General features: G+C 55.0%; 1 protein-coding gene across 1 annotated transcript in view; it reads right to left on the bottom strand.

Moving 5' to 3' along the window:
* Positions 1 to 16,779, bottom strand: part of DENND3 (DENN domain containing 3) — a gene marked incomplete at both ends in the record, with an annotated part of 58,910 nt that overhangs the window by 26,903 nt on the left and 15,228 nt on the right. Inside the window, 5 exons of the mRNA XM_080694708.1 lie at positions 581 to 677; positions 1,410 to 1,565; positions 6,756 to 6,877; positions 14,504 to 14,722; positions 14,942 to 15,061. Of these exons, the coding sequence (XP_080550834.1) occupies positions 581 to 677; positions 1,410 to 1,565; positions 6,756 to 6,877; positions 14,504 to 14,722; positions 14,942 to 15,061 (714 nt within the window). The remainder of the gene's footprint in view (positions 1 to 580; positions 678 to 1,409; positions 1,566 to 6,755; positions 6,878 to 14,503; positions 14,723 to 14,941; positions 15,062 to 16,779) is intronic.

Raw genomic sequence — 16,779 nt, forward strand, 5'->3', positions numbered from 1 at the left:
TCAAACCTCAGTATAGATAGAGAGATAGACAGCTGGATGGATAGACAGATGAAGGGCTGGGGTGTAGCTCAGAGGTAGACCATCCCTGAGCTCAATTGTAGTACCACAAAGATAAAATAACTAGGCAGCCCAAGGATCAAAGGAAACCATGCAGAGCCGGGCGTGGTCGCGCACACCTGTGGTCCCAGTACTCGGGAGGCCAAGACAGGAGGGTCGCAGGTTCTCAACCAGCCTCAGCTCCTGAGTGAGGCCCTCTGCAATTCCATGAGAACTTGTTTCAAAATAAATAATTAATAATAATAATAATAATAATAATAATAAAATAAGGCTGGGGGTGTAGCTCGGAGGTAGAATGCCCCTGGGTTCCATCCCTAGTACTCGAAAGAAAGAAAAGAAAAGAAAGCATGAAAAAACACTTTCTAGAAAAGCTCATACACTTACTAAAATATTAACAGATCTTAAAAACACTTAAGTTGAAAAATGTTTAAATACAGCAGAGTAAGGCAGGCTGGACACCGCAGCCAGCCCGTCCCCGCAGCTCGCACCTGCCCATAGAAGCGCTGGTCCCCGCGGCTCGCACCTGCCTATAGAAGCGCTGGTCCTCAGCAGCCCTGGTCTTGAGGAACTCTTCACTGTTAAACACTCGGTGCTCGTAGTTCAGGTGATTCTTTACTTCCCTAACAACGACAAGGACAGCCTCAGTGCCGGGACTTTCTATGCTCGTGGAAGACACTGCATCAGTGGGAGGAGACAAGAAGCAGTCGTGGAAAGCCTGACCTGCAGAGATGGCCGGAACCCGAGGGCCTGGCTCTGGGGACTGTGTGGCCAGGTGCGACCTTTCGCAGGCGGAAAGAAGCCTGGGGACAGTGTCACTGCCATCTCCCTCCAGAGCACAGCACTTTGTGTAAATTAAGACTCAATATTATCAACAGTGTCTGGGCAACATGGCTCATGCCTGTAATCTCAGTACTTGGGAGGGGGAGAGAGAGAGGGAGAGGAGAGAGACAGAGGGGGAGAGGGGGAGAAAAGAGAAGAGAGGGGGAGACAGAAAGGGAGAGAGAGAAGAGAAGGGAAAGGAAGGGAAAGAGGAAAAGGGAGAGAGAAGGAGAGGGAGAGGGGAAGGGAGGGGCAGGCCTAGAAATGTCCAGCTGCCCAGGCTACTCCTGAAGTGACTGATCAAAAGCCCAGAAATAGAGAAATAAATAGCAAGTGGCTTCCTGAATCACGACGGCAGGCACACACCCACTAAGGGCTCCCCGCAGGCCCCACCCACATGGCCGTGGCCAGGGACGACGAATGGACAGCCATGGGCACCAAGGAGGGTCAGAGCAAAGCACGAAGCTCGGCGGGGCGGCCCTGGGCCGTCAGTGGCACCCCAGGCCTCCTCCCAGGCGCGGGGCCCCTGGTACCTGAAGATGCTGACCAGCAGCTGCAGGGCGGCGTGCTGGACTTGGCAGTTGAGCCTGCGCTGCCAGGCCCGCCTGCGGGCGCGGCCCTCATTCAGGTCGGTGCTGGAGCTCAGGTGGGCGAGGTGCAGCTCGGCGTGCAGCGGGAGGGCCTGCACCCTGGAAGGAAGCAGAGGGGCCGGGGCCGAGGGCTGGAGCGGGCCCTGCGCAGCTGCTCGCCTGAGCTGGCTCCTGGCTGCTGCCGCCAGGTGGGGGGGGGCACGGATGCTCTGAAGGCCTGTGGGCCGCCCCAGGGCGGAGGCCATTAAAATGCACACCTGGAAATGTGTGGTCACCTCCGAAGCGCGCCACACCGAGGCCTTCGCTTCAAACCACAGGATCCCTCTCCCGGAATTGCGCCTATCCCTGCCCCAGCTGAAACCTTGGTTTTTGTGTGTGGTGGGGCACTGGGGATGGAACTCAGGGACCTCTACCTCCGAGCTACACTTCCAGACCTATTTTGTATTTTATTTGGAAACAGGGTCTCACTAAGCTCCTGAGGCTGGTTTTGAACTTGGGATCCTCCTGTCTCAGCCTCCCGAGTACTGGGATTACAAGCGTGCGCCACCACACCTGGCTTCTAACTGAAACCTTCCGATACCAAGAAATGCCTGTCATGGCCCCTCCAGAACACCAATGGACTTCCCTCTCTGGCCTCCCAGCAGAGCTGCTAGGAGGGACAGTCTCAGCTCCCAGCGGCTTCCTCTCGGCACCCCTGCCTAGGCAGGGTCAACTACACCTTTGTGCCCCACACCAAACGTCCTGGTGTGGCTGCCATCAGCCCACCAGGGAACAGCCACCGGCTCTCCTGCAGGCCCTCACTGAGGGTCATCAAGTCTGAATACTAGGCCCTGCTTCCCACACCACTCACGGCTACCTTGACAAGGACTCTGGACATCAGTGAGCAAAATAAGCAAGCGGGGCCTGGTAGCTCCTGCTTGTAGTCTCAGATACTTGGGAGGCCAGGGAGGCTGAGGCAGGAGGATCACAAGTTCAAGGCCATCCTGGGCAATTTAGCAAGACCCTGTCTCAAAAGAAAATTTTATGCCAGGCATGGTGGCACATGCCTATAATCCCAGTACTTGGGAGGCTGAGACAGGAGGATCACGGGTTTGCAGCCACCCCTCGGGAGTTAGTGAGATACTGTTTAAAAATAAAAAATAAGGCTGGGCGTGGTGGCGCACGCTTGTAATCCCCGCGTTTGGGAGGCTGAGACAGGAGGATCGCATAGGTTCGAAGCCAGCCTCAGCTACTTAGTGAGGCTCTCAGCAACTTAGTGAGACCCTGTTTCCAAATAAAATATAAAATAGGTCTGGGAGTGCAGATACCAGCTACAGCCACGCCCTCTCGGCATCTGCATTATTCATGCAGTCCATAGGCAGAATCTCAAAGTGAGAAATAGCCCCGAGAGAAGGTGTGATTGCTGGCTGAAAGTACTCTCCACTTTTAGATATTCTTTCATAACTATTATTCTTTTAGTAATGATTCTTTTAACTCTCCACATGAATTGCTCCGGTGGTGTAAGATCAGGACTGTGAGAGAAACTGAGTCCGTGGAAAATAAAATTTCTGGTAATTTGTCCAAACCTCTAAATGTCCTTGGCTTTGTTCAGATGGAAAAAGAACTTAGTTAGAGATTAGATGCAGTGGTAGCGTTCCAGTCAGTACTTACAAACGCAGATTTCCTCTCAATCTCTGACCTTCAACCTAATCAATAACTAACCTAGAGGGGGAGGGGACCCGATGCCTCTATTTACCTCTCTTTGTGATCCTGCCCAGATACGGGAAGACAAACGTTGGGTGTAGCATCAAAGCAACCCAGTTTATGAGCAACTGATACTGCCCGATACAATGGAGCTGAAGGCTAGGAAGATTCTTGACCTTTACACCCAGTATGAGCCCTGCCCGAGATGGGAGGGGCGCCACGTGGCCCAGGAAAGGATATTGCAAAGGGTCTGGGACAGGAATATGGATTATTTATAAGATGAATAGGTTTCTAATAAGCCTATCGTTTGGGGAAAAGTGTTTCACAGCTAAGGAAGTATATCTGACAACTAAATCTAAAAACTACATGGTATTTCTGGTGTTTGTCTGCCAAACTGTGTTGTGAGTTTGCTTAAGCTTTCAGATTTAGAAGGTAAGACAGCAACACCTGAGAAAACTCTATCACATCCACCTGAATCACCACATCTCCCCATGCCTGCCATACGGACTGAGCCCAAAAGATGGAAAGTTCCAAGAAAGTTAAAGAAGATTCCCCGAGAGGCCTCCAAGCCTTTGGGTGTGCCCGTTTCTTCTGGAAGATTGCCCTTTGGAACTGCCTATCTGTAAAAATCGGGAGAAGATCCGGAGCTAATCTCTTGAAAGCAGAAAGCCAGCCGAAAGCCGAAAGCCAGACTAGTTTTTTTACCTTTGTTTACATGTTATTCACTATTGTTTTACAGTGATTGCATTCCCCTCCTTTTCTCTTATTATTAACTTTACTGGTGAAGGGTATAAATTTTTCGGGGTTCTTGTAATAAAGTGTCATTAGCTCAAGAAGCTCTTGTCCATATCAGATTCTTTCCAGAAAGCGCCGCCAGTAGGAACTTAAGGAAATTTAGTTCCTAGAAGGGAAAGAATCGCTGCAGATAAGAGGCTGCAGTACGTCACCCTATCCTTCCCCATCTTTTCTGAGATTCTCGACCGCGAGTGGACTCAACGCCCCATTTGGACTGAGTTGGTTTACAGAATGGGAGTATAGCCCGGAGGTAGAAAAAAGCCCCTGGGTTCCACCCCCAGTACCACAAAAAAAAAAAAACCTATAAAATATAAAATAGGTCTGGGAGTATAGCCCGGAGGTAGAAAGCCTCTGGGTTCCACTCCTAGTACCACCTACCACCAAAAAATAAATAAATAAAAAATAATAAAATAAAATAGGGTTGGGGGTATAGTTCAGAGGCTCCTGGGTTCAATCTGTAGTACCACAAAAAATAAAATTAAATAAAAATAGGGTTAGGGAGGCAGGGCGTGGTGACACACACTTGTAATCCCACCACTCGGGAGGCAGAGACTGGAGGATCACAGTTCGCAGACAGCCTCAGCTACTTAGCAAGACCCTTCACAACTCAATGAGACCCTGTTTCAAAAATAAAGAGACTAAAAATTAGGACTGGGAGTGTAGCTCAGAGGTACAATGCCCCTGGGTACCATTCCCAGGACCACAAAAAAAATAGGGCTAGGGGTGTAGCTCATTGACAGAATGCCCCTGGGTTCAAGCCCCAGTACCACACACCCAAAAATAAAGTACTTAATTTAAAAGACAAGCAGAGCCAACAGGTATGCACCTGCCAGTATTCCCTGAGAACCTGGGGTACGCGGGGTGTAGCGCTGAGCACTGACCAGGGCCAAGCGCCTGCCCGCACAGGGCTTCTATTAAAGTGGGGGAAATAGAAAAATCAAATACAAGACAAGAAACGACAGATGAGAGACTCCAAACTGGGATGGGACGGACACGGAGAAGGCTAGACTGGCAGGGGGCAGAGAGAATCTCCCAGGAGAGGCCTTGAACCCACCTGAGGGGCCCTGGGCTGGCCGGGTGGCACGGCTCCGCCAGGGCAGGGCGAGAGGTGCGCCTGGTCAGCAGGAGATGGCGCAGGCCTGGCTGGGCTCCGGATTCCCTCCTCAAGTGCTGAGAAGCGGCCGCCAACCCTGGCAGGCCATGCAGACTTCAGGGAGCCACCCCGGCCTGGCAGGGTCACAGCGGCAACGTTGTCTGTCGGCACCAAACCCGCCTTGAGCCCACACAACACACGGAAGAGCCGAGAAGGAATGGCAGCAAGGCCCCTGCGTAGAACACGCCAGGTCCCTGCACGGGCCATGCATCTGCCTGGACTTCCCGGGCCCGGGACAGCGGGGTCTGGAGGAGAAGGCTGTGCCTCCCCATCCCCACAGAGCCGGCCCACTCCGGGAGGGCTATAGCAGAGCACACTCCTCAGATCAAGGATTAGAAGACAGAGTGGAGCGTGAGCAAGCAGGAGCCCAGCTGGGGGTTTCTGGGGATGCTGGGGAGAAAGGCCCCTGCCCTGTTCCTGGCCAAGGGCCCTGGTGTGCACTGGACTGCGGGCCCATCGAGGCCCTAGGGCAGCTGGCCCACGAGCCGGGAGGCTTGGAACAGACGGCCACCGTGCACGCGGGGGCGGGGATGGGGGCAAGCTCCCAACAAAGCCCCAGCACCTGCCACCCACTGCCAACCCGGGCTCTGTGGTGGGGTGTCCTGCATTTGTGTTCTGGAATCCTGACCGTGCAGACACAGCAAAGCTGCGCCCAGAGCAAGCCAGCAAAGGCTAGCTCCAGGCAGCTCTGAGGTCATCAGAAGGTCGGCAGTTCAGATGGGGGACTCCACTGCCCGCCTTGCTCACAAGCCACCAGCGGCTACAGGGGAGCCCGCACCTCTGCTCCCAGGCAGCAGGGCGAGCCGCCCGAGAGCCACACAGCCCAACTCCGCAGCCTTTTAAAGTTTTAGAATGGAAAGAATGATGGTGATATTTGTTTTCCTATATACCAGCCAAGAGCCCCTCACCCGAAACGCTGGGGGCTGAGGGTTAGCTCAGGGGTACCACGCCTGCCTGGCACACACAAGGCCCTAGGTTTGAGCCCCAGCGCGCTCCACAAAAAAATGCTTGGGACCAGGTATGTTTCAGTCTTCAAGTTTTGAAATATTTGCATGTAGAGAGAAAAATAAAAAATATTCACAAAGAACCTCCCAACTTCAAATGCATAAAACCTCTATCAACAACATACAACTAGAAAAGCTATGCCAAAGGGCAATTGAGGATTTTGAACAGAGACCTTCTTTTGGGGGGGCACTGAGGGTGGAACCCGGTGGCTTTTCTACCTCCGGACTACACTCTCAGATCTATTTTATACTTTATTTGGAAACAGAGCCTCACTAAGTAGCTGAGGCTCGCTTCAGACCTGCGCGATCCTCCTGTCTCAGCCTCCCAAGCGCAGGGACTACAAGCATGCGCCACCACACCCAGCTCCAAAGACATTCTTTTTTTTGTTTGTTTTTGTTTTTGTTTTTGTTTTTCTTTGCAGTATTAGAGATGAAATCCAGGGACATTCTACTTCTGAGCTACACCCCAGCCCTATTTTTTAATCTTTATTTTGAAACAGGGTCTTACTAAGTTACAGAGGGCCTCACTAAGTTGCTGAGGCTGGCCGCAAACCTGCAATCCTCCCGACTCAGCCTCCCAAGTACTGGGATTACAAGCGTGCGCCCCCCTGCCTGGCTCAAAGACTTTCTTCAACACATACTATCTCCTGTTACCTCTGAATGAACGCCTGCGCCGCCAGGAGAGGGACGTCAGGAATGTCCATGTCACTGTCGGAGGACCTCGAGCAGGTGATGCTCCCGTGATCAATATCTATCAGAACTAAGCCATCAGCTTCCTAAAAGAAATGAAAGAATCAGAATCTGTCTGAACCTTTAAAAACACACAAATGTAGCTTCCATTTGCTAAGAGAGTATCATCATTGAACCACCCTACTTAAGACAAGCGCGGGGGAGCACACTTATAATCCCAGTACTTGGGAAGCAGAGACAGGAGGATCGCAGGTTTGCGTTCAGCCTTAGCAACTTAAGGAGACCCTCTACAACTCAGTGAGACCTGTTTTAAAAAAAAAATAGTGCTGGGAGTGTAACTGAGAAGTAGCTCTGATAGATATTCAATCCCCACTACCACACACACACACACACACACACACACACACACCAAAAAAACTACCCTATTTAATATATATGTATGTGTGTACACACACACACACACACACACACACACACACACACACACACATATGCTTGTTATCCCTACAAAAAACACAGTATAGCCGGGCGTGGTGGCGCACACTTGTAATCCCCGCACTTGGGAGGCAGAGACAGGAGGATCGCGCAGGTTCGAAGCCAGCCGCGCGCTGGCTTAGGAGACCCTATTTCCAGATATAAATGTAAAAATAGGTCTGGGAGTGTAGCCTGGAGGTAGAAGGGCTTCCAGGAACCCCAGTACCACCAAAAAAAAAAAAAAAACAAAAAAAAAAACCACAGTATACATCGTGAGTTACTTTGGTCAGATGTGTTTAAATGTGCCTTTCTCTTATTTTTCATAGTTGTAGTAAAATACACATCACGTACAATCTACTACCTTCACCATTTTCAAGCACACACCCCAGGAAAGGTTATATCTCCATCTCCAGAATGTTCCCTGGCTCCCAGTGACCGCTCCTGTCCCTGGCCCCAGCCCAGCAGCCGCCGCCCCACCTCCCGCCGCCTGGGGTTTGCCCACTCCAAGACCCCACGTGGGCGGGATCGCCGCTTAGCAGGCTCTCTGTCGGCACAGGTGAGAACCCCTCCCTTCGGGAAGGCGGCTACCCCACCACACGCCTTCCTCCAGGTCAAGATTCCCCTGCACAGCGCCACGTTTTCATGGATCCCAGTACAACACTGCATGGGCTGCGCCGTGGAACCCTGGAGGAACAGCCTAGGATTCCACCGAGCGCACCACCGACACAGCACCCACGGCGGGCTCCGCTGCCCGGCCAGCTCAAGCAGAGCCAGGCCGGGTCCTGGGCCGAGTGACCACACACCTGTGGAATTTTTAAATGCACACTTTGGTGTATTTCACAAGGCATGTAGGTGCCTTGTAAAGCCTTATCTGTGACAGAATACACAGAGGTCTGGATTCCCGTCTTGGCACAGGACACGGAACCTCTCGGAGGCGCAGGCTCCTGCCGCGGCCCTGGGCCCACCTCCTCTCAGGTGGCAGAGGAAATATGCGCAAACACTGCTTCCTCTTGGCCTTGCAGTCTCACGCCACAACCTCAAAAGCCACCAACACCATCTCTGGCTTCCCGCCGTTCCTAGTCCTGCCGGACTTCAGGCGGCATCGGCTGCCCCAGCAAAGGAGGATGAAGGGCCAAGAATGTTCACCGTAGCCCAGACTCAGGCTGAAATATGGCAGAGGAGAAAAGAAACTCTGCGTACCCGCGTTAAACCCTCAAGGAGGCCCAGCCCCTCATGAGCACCGATGCCTGACCCTGCTCCGGAGACAGCTGAGCTACAGGAGCGCTCCAGCTCCCCCGCAGATGCCAGCAGCAGCCCCAGACTGCTTTCAGTGAGAGCTTGCTGTGGCTACTGGAATATTCCAGAACAGGTAAATCACGAAATGAACTTCCTGCCTGACAGATGACTATTGATGTAAACATGCCAAAAAAGTTTCCCTCCTGAAAAGTCTGAAACAAGATGGCTAAAAAAGAGAAACACCGCTTTAAACCTCAGAGCAGGGCCCATCACTCCTCGTCCACAAGGGGAGCGGGGTGACGATTTTCCCCCCACAGAGGCCCGAATGCCCTTTCCCTCCCGCACGATTTCCCCTGGTGATTCACCAGCTTTGGCAAGAACACACGAACACGCCCGGCCCTCCCCTCGCAGGAGGACCAGGCCGGCCCAGCGCCTCCGGCTGCTAGACACCCGGGAACGTGGCGAGTGACATGCCTCGTGGCCAAACTCGCTTTAAACCTCCAGGGATAGGAGCCCGGGGGGCACGAGCGGTCTGGCCACAGGCTGCTGGCAGGCTGCCCACGACCACCAAGTGCGCTTGGCATTCTCTGGGTGCTACTCTGCTTTGTGTACACAACGTTTTCAAAATACAAAGTTATGTGGGGCGTGGTGGCACAGGCTTGTAATCCCAGAACTTGGAAGGCTGGGACAAGAGGATCGCAAGTTGAAGGCCAGCCTCTGCTATTTAGTAAGGCCCTCCACAACTTAGTAATACTCTGTTTTAAAATAAAGAATAAAAAATGGGGCTGGGAGCCAGGCGTGGTGGCCCATGCTGTAATCCCAGCATGTGGGAGGCTGAGACCAGAGGATCACAGTTCGAGACCCTGTTTCCAAATAAAGAATAAAAATTAGGGCTGAGGTGTAGCTTGGAGATAGAATGCCCCCAGGTTCCATCCCCAGTACTACAAATAATTAATAATAATAATAATAATAATAATAATAATAATAATAATAATATTTTAAAAAATAAAAAGTTAACTGTAGTTGGGTGTGATGGTGCATTCTTACAATCCCAGCGCTTGGGAGGCTGAGACAGGAGGGTCACACAGGTTCAAAGCCAGCCTCAGCTATTTCATGAGGCTCTCAGCAACTTAGTGAGACCCTGTTTCCAAATAAAATATAAAATAGGCCTGGAAATGTAGCCTGGAGGTAGAAAGCCCCTGGGTTCCATCCAAGTACCACACACCAAAACAAGTTAACTGTAAACCTATACTATCGGTCGAGCGGGCACACCTGACCCCGGGAAGGTTCAGGCTGGGAGGCAGGGCCCTGGGCCCCAGGGCAGGGGTTAAGCGGGGCATGCCTGCCCCCTGGAAGGACGGGGCCGGAACGCAGGACCCTGAGCCTCTGGGCGGGGGTCAAGCGGGGCAGGCCTAGCTCCCGGAAGGACTGGGCCAGGCCTCAGGACCCTGGGCCCCCGGGTGGGGGTCGAGCGGGGCACGCCTGCCCCCCCACCCCTGAAGGACCAGGCCGGGCCGCAGGGCCCTGGGCCCCCAGGGCAGGGGTCAAGCGGGGCACACCTGGCCCCTGGAAGGACCGGGCTGAGCTGCAGGGCCCTGGGCCCCCGAGCGGGGGTCGAACGGGCACGCCTGAGCCCGGGAAGGTTTGGGCAGAGCCTCAGGGCACTGGGCCCCCAGGTGGGGGTCGAGTGGGGCACGCCTGCCCCCCGGAAGGTCCTGAGGTCCAGGATGCATGGCCCTGAGCCCCGGGCGGGGGGCAGGCGGCCCAGCCTACCCCCTGGAAGGCATGGTGTCGGGCAGGAGGCCGAGCCCAAGTTCCAGGAGGCCTGGTACCAAACAGGAGACCTAACAGCAGGTACAGAGGAGCCCAGCTCTGCTGTGCTACATCAGGCTGTGGTGCGCTTAGAACGGCAGAATCTGCTCTGCACGGTGAGACTGTTGAACTCCGCTTTTGGAAGCGAGGAAAGAAAAAACATTCATTGCTACAGAGTGCCTGATAGCCACAACTTCCTCAAACCAAACATACTGTCTTCTCTTATTTAAAAAAAAAAAAAAAGGAAAAGGAAAAGAAAAAAGAAAATAAAAATATTGGAGAGGGGTTAAGATGGCCGTGGTGGCAGCCAGGATACTGGAGATGCAGACAAAACATATCCAACTGACCTGGAACTTTTGAAAAAAATCCCCACAAAAGAGGACTGCTTCTCTTCTACATTCTTAAGAATCCTGGACATCACCTGTAAGGAGTTTAGCGGAGACCTAGGAGGAAGGCGGTGTGGGTAGCGGTGGCCGCGATGGCGGTCGAGGCTTGTATTTGGGAGAGACAGAGATCGGATCCAACCCACCCTGATTTTCTGAAGAAATTACCCCAAAGGTGGAATGCTACCGTCGCGCATGCTTAGGAACACTGGACAACATGCAGTGGGGGAAAATAGCTTGGGAAAGATTTGAAGTGGTGGAGGCAGCACCAATGGCAGCGGCCAGTACTCAGGGGAGGCAGAGATCTGATACATTACACCTGGAACTTTTGAAGAAATAACCCTAGAGGCAGAATGCTACCACTACGCACCCTTGGGAAAGTGGGACAACCTGCTGGGTGAAGAGGGTGCTCGGATCGGAGCCTGCTGAGGGGTGAGGCTGGTGACAAGGACAGCAAAGCCAGGATTGGAGCCTGCCGTGAGGCAAGGCAGGTGCTGGGGCCTCCGAGGCGGGAATCAGAGCCTGTCGAGGGGTTAGGCCAGTGCTGGGGCCAACGAGGCCTGGATTGGAGCCTGCTGAGGGGTTAGGCTGGTGCCGGGGTCAGCGAGGCCTGGATTGGAGCCTGCTGAGGGGTTAGGCCGGTGCCGGGGTCAGCGAGGCCAGGATCAGAGCCAGCCGTGAGGCAAGGCTGGTACTGGGGCCTCCGAGGCCGGTGCCGGAGCCAGCGAGGCTGGGATCGGAGCCTGCCATGAGGCAAGGCTGGTGCTGGGGGCCTGGAATGGAGCCTGCCGAGGGGGTAAGGCTGGTGCTGGGGCCAGCAAGGCTGGGATCGGAGCCACCACAAGAAAGGTCATTGTTGAGGCCTCCGAGGCCGGGATCAGAGCCTGCCGAGGGGTTAGGCCGGTGCCGGGGCCAGCAAGGCCAGGATCGGAGCCTCCCGTGAGGCAAGGCCAGTGCTGGGGCCTCTGAGGCCTGAATCAGAGCCTGCTGAGGGGTTAGGCTGGTGCCAGAGCCAGCGAGGCCCGGATCTGAGCCAGCCATGAGGCAAGGCCGGTGCTGGGGGCCTGGAATGGAGCCTGCCAAGGGGTAAGGCTGGTGCCGGGGCCAGCAAGGCTGGGATCAGAGCCTGCCATGAGGCAAGGCCACTACTGAGGCCTCTGAGGCCAGGATCAGAGCCTGCTGTGAGGCAAGGCCAGTGCTGGGGCCCTCAAGGTCTGGATTGGAGCCTGTCGATGGGTTAGGCTGGTGCCGGGGCCAGCGAGGCCGGGATCGGTGCCTGCCGTGAGTCAAGACCAGTGCTGGGGCCTTCGAGGTCTGGATTGGAACCTGTCGATGGGTTAGACTGGTGCTGGGGCCAGTGAGGCCGGGATCAGAGCCTGCCGTGAGGCAAGACCACTACTGAAGCCTCTGAGGCCGGGATCAGAGCCTGCCAAGGGGTTAGGCTGGTGCCAGGGCCAACAAGGCCAGGACTGGAGCCTGCCGTGAGGCAAGGCCAGTGCTGGGGCCTTCAAGATCTGGATCGGAGCCTGCCGATGGGTTAGGCTGGTGCCAGGGCCAGCAAGGCCAGGATCAAAGCCTGCCACGAGGCAAGGCCAGTGCTGGAGCTCTGAGGCCGGGATCAGAGCCTGCCGAGGGGTAAGGCTGGTGCCGGGGCTAGCAAGGCCAAGATCAGAGCCTGCCACAAGGCAAGGCCACTGCTGAGGCTTCCGAGGCCGGGATCGGAGCCTGCCGAGGGGTTAGGCCAGTGCCGGGGCCAGCGAGGCTGGGATCAGAGCCTGCGTGAGGCAAGGCCGGTGCTGGGGCCTCCGAGGCCTGGATTGGAGCATGCCGAGGGGTTAGGCCAGTGCTGGGGTCAGCGAGGCCGGGACCGGAGCCAGCCGTGAAGCAAGGCCGGTGTGGGGGCCCCCGAGGTTGGGATTGGAGCCTGCCGAGGTGTAAGGCCAATGCCGTGGCCAGCAAGGCTGGGATCGGAGCCTGCCGTGAGGCAAGGCCGATGCTGGGGCCTCCGAGGCCAGGATAGGAGCCTGCCGAGGGGTTAGGCTGGTGCCAGGATCAGCAAGGCCGGGATCAGAGCCTGCCATGAGGCAAGGCCAGTGCTGGGGCCTCCGAGGCCAGGAATGGAGCCAGCCGAGGGGTTAAGCTGGTGGGGGAGCCAGCGAGGCCAGGATCAGGGCCTCCCATGAGGCAAGGCCAATGCTGGAGCCAGCGAGGTCAGGATTAGAGTCCTCTGGGTGGCCAGGCCTCTACTGGGGATGTCAAGAGTGGAATCGGAACTTGCAATGTGGCATGCACAGAGAAATGTCACAGAAAGTAAAAACCAGATGCTTCCCCTAACTAGCAAAATCTAGGAGGAAAGGGGTAACAGGAGGAGGTGGAGTTGTAGAAAGGGCCCTATAAAGAAGCAATTAAGGTGACCAAGCAGAGGGGATGGGATGGAGGAGGATGGAACCTCTTTAAAACTCATGAGGTACGTAAACGAATGTATCAAAGATAATCACCAATCAAGCATGGGATTGAGGGACAGGGGAGGGAATTGGACGGGGACTGGATGAGGGCTAATTGGATGATGTGTGCTTGTATATCCTCTCAAATCTTGTATTCCAATGTCATGTATGATTACAATGCACCAATAAAAAATATATATATAGTTAAAAAAAACCCTACACTATCGACCTGCTAATACACATGAGAAGACATTGGCCACTGGGAATAAAACATACGCTAAAAGCACAGTGAGCTCCAGCTCATAACCAGTAGGAGACCCCCAGGCAGAAAACAGACAACACCGTGTGCTGCTGAGGACGCGGAGGAATGGGGCCCTCGGCACTGCCATGCGTGCAACAGAGCGGCTGCTGGGTGAACGGCTGGCCACCCTCGCTTGGCCTAAGGCAGCCACCTGGCTCAGCAATTCCGCTCCTAGGTCTCACCCAAGAGACGTGAAAGCCTGTGTTCACCCAAAACCCCATGCCTGGACATCCACGGCAACACTGTTCAAACTGGGCAGAAGGCGAAAGCATCCCATTGTCCACTGCTCCTCAAGTGGACCACCAACTCCACCAAAAGACGGTACAGTCAGACAAGAGACTCTTGTCAAAAAAATAAAGTCCTGACATGCTAGAACATGGATGAACCTCAAAAAATCATGCTGAGCAAGGAAGCCAGACACAAGGGCCAGGTGACAAGCGGTCACACTCGTTCAAAATGCCCAGGACGGGCACATCTGTGAGCAGCGGACAGGGCAGTGGAGGTAGGACCAGCGGGCTGGTCGCTGGCAAGGTGAAAATGTCTCGATTAGGTCACGACAGCTGCACACTAGTAAATACGAAACCACTGGGCTGGACATTTTAACCGGGCAGCGCCGCCGCACACCAATCGTATCTCAGTGAAGGTGTTTTCAGCATCAGTGCGTAGGGCAGACCAAGCACGTGAGTGCAGCACGGGGCTGGACACATCGGGGGACAGAGGGGCCGGTGATCTGCCCACAGCACGGAGCACTCGCTCCACGGAGAGCACAGAGGTGTGTGTGTGTGTGTGTGTGTGTGTGTGCGTGCGCGTGACTGGGGCTCCACTGAGAGCACAGAGGTGTGTGTGTGTGTGTGCGTGCGTGTGTGTGTGTGTGACTGGGGATCACACCCAGGCTCCACTGAGAGCACAGAGGTGTGTGTGTGTGTGTGTGTGCGCGCGTGCGCGTTCGTGACTGGGGCTCACGCCCAGGCCCCGCGCGTGCTAAGCACGAGGCACGTTCCAGTGCAGCCAGTCGCCGCGGTGGACCCCGAGATGCGGGACCGCCCAGCGCTCTCTCCTCACCTTGCTGACTTCTTCGAAGTGGTCGAGGTGGCAGCCCATGAGGAAGGACGTGGGCGCCATGACGAAGTCCAGCATCTGGGCCGACAGGATGGGCACGAAGGTGTGCTGCCACTGCAGCGGGTGGAGGTAGACCATGAAGCACTCCGCCACCAGCGTCAGCAGAGCCCAGTCGGAGGAGAAGAGCACGATGCGCCGCTCCGTCAGGAGGCAGGTCAGGATCTGCGGGGAGTCGGCTTCCTCGCACCCCAGCCCCACCGGAGCAGCGGGCTCACCCTGCTCCCCTCCAGCTGCCAACACAGAGGCCGCCCAGGCCGCTGCACCTGGCGCTGGAGGCCGGCTCTCAGCAAAGAAAATAACCGTCCCAGCGCCTTAACTTCTCACGGCGCGCGGCTACCACGGGGGCCGCGGCGGGGTGGCCCCGGGCTGGCGGCTGCCTACCTGCAGCACCTTCTCAGGGCGGAAACACAGCAAGGGCAGGTGAAGGTCCAGATCGATGATGGGGCCCTCGGGGTCCGCCCGAGCAGGGAACACGACCTGCAGGGGCTTCATGTTGAAGATCTGCGAGGACCAAGAGCCACAGTTAGCGGAGCTGCTCGCGGAGGCGGCTGCGACACCCCAAACTCACCACCGTGCCACGGACACACCCGAGCTAGCAGCCACTCTGGAAGACACGCGCAGGCGGGCGCACCTGTGCAGAGGCCCGCTGCGGAGCTCACGCATGCCCCGGCACTCAGGGCCTCCCCAGGGCCTCCAGCCAGCAGGCCGGTCGCCGGCAAGAACAAATGAGGTGCAGCCCACACCTCCGGCCAGCTGGCACCGACTCTAAGTCAGCACCTGCAAAGCAGTGCTGGGCATCATGCACGTTCTTAGTGTACAGCAGGTGTTCTCAGGATCGTCCCTTCATCGTCAACACTCCCTGGTGCCCCCAAATAAGAAGGGGAACTGTCTACTGGGGATTAAACCCAGGGGCACTCTACTTTAGGGCTAAACCCTCAGCCCTTTTTTTTTTCTTTTTGTGGTACTGAGGATGGAACCCAGAGGCATTCTGCCTCTGAGCTATTCTCCCAGCCCTATTTTTTATTCTTTATTTTGAAGCAGGGTCTCGCTGAGTTGTAAAGGGCCTCACTAAGTAGCGTAGGCTGGCCTCGAACCGCAATCCTCCAGTCTCAGCCTCCCAAATGCTGGGATCACAAGCGTGTGCCACCATGCCCCACTTTATTGTTTTGAAACAGGTTCTTGCTAACTTAATGTGTGCTAGCCTCAAACCCATGATCCTCCTGTCTCAGCCTCCCAAGTACTATGTTTACAGGTACATGCCACACACCGGGCTCAGCAAGTGTTTCTTAATAATACGCAGGGCCTCTCTGCTTTCCTGTTACCAACCTGTCTACAGAAGTGAGAGTCGTCATAAATAAGGCAGATTGGGCTGGGCCAGCTCAGCGGTGGAGCGCTAGTCTAGGACGCACAAGGCCCTTCCAGCATGAGCGCCACAATATAAAAATACCCAAGAAGCCAGGCGCGGTGGCGCATACCTGCAAGGCCGGTACTTGGGAGCCTACGACAAGAGTACCACAGCTTCTGGGCCAGCCTCAGCCACTTATGGGAGGCCCTGCTAAAAAAAAAAAAAAAAAAAAATCTAATGGGACCAGAAGTGTACTCAGCATTAAAAAACCACTGAGTTCAATCCCCAGTACTACATTCACACACACACATTCATGTGACCAATAAAGTCCTTTTTATATGAAACAAAATACAGTTAAATTCTCCAGGTTTTGACAAAGTATTAATAACTGTACAGCCGGGCGTGGTGGCGCACGCTTGTAATCCCCGCGCTTGGGAGGCTGAGACAGGAGGATCGCGCAGGTTCGAAGCCAGCCCCAGCTACTTAGTGAGGCTCTCAGCAACTTAGTGAGACCCTGTTTCCAAATAAAATATAAAAGAGGTCTGGGAGTATATCCCAGAGGTAGAAAGCCTCTGGGTTCCACCCCCAGTACCACAAAAAAAAAAAATAAAACTGTACAGTTTATGTGAAAAAGGCCTGAGATTTCAAAAAATGTTAACCCGCTACCCAACTAAAGAGAAAAGACGAAAGTGAGTGTGATCCTCTACACCTGCGCTGCCGCCCCGGGTCCTCGGGGTGCACCAGGGATCTTACGGTGCCCGGGCCCCCGGGTCCTCGGGGTGCACCAGGGATCTTACGGTGCCCGGGCCCCCGGGCTGGCCGCTGCTCTCCCTGTGACACATGAGGAAACCAAGGAGATGGCTGTTAGCACCAT

Source organism: Muscardinus avellanarius, assembly GCF_963383645.1.
Source record: "Muscardinus avellanarius genome assembly, chromosome: 4".
Classification (NCBI taxonomy): Eukaryota; Metazoa; Chordata; class Mammalia; order Rodentia; family Gliridae; genus Muscardinus; species Muscardinus avellanarius.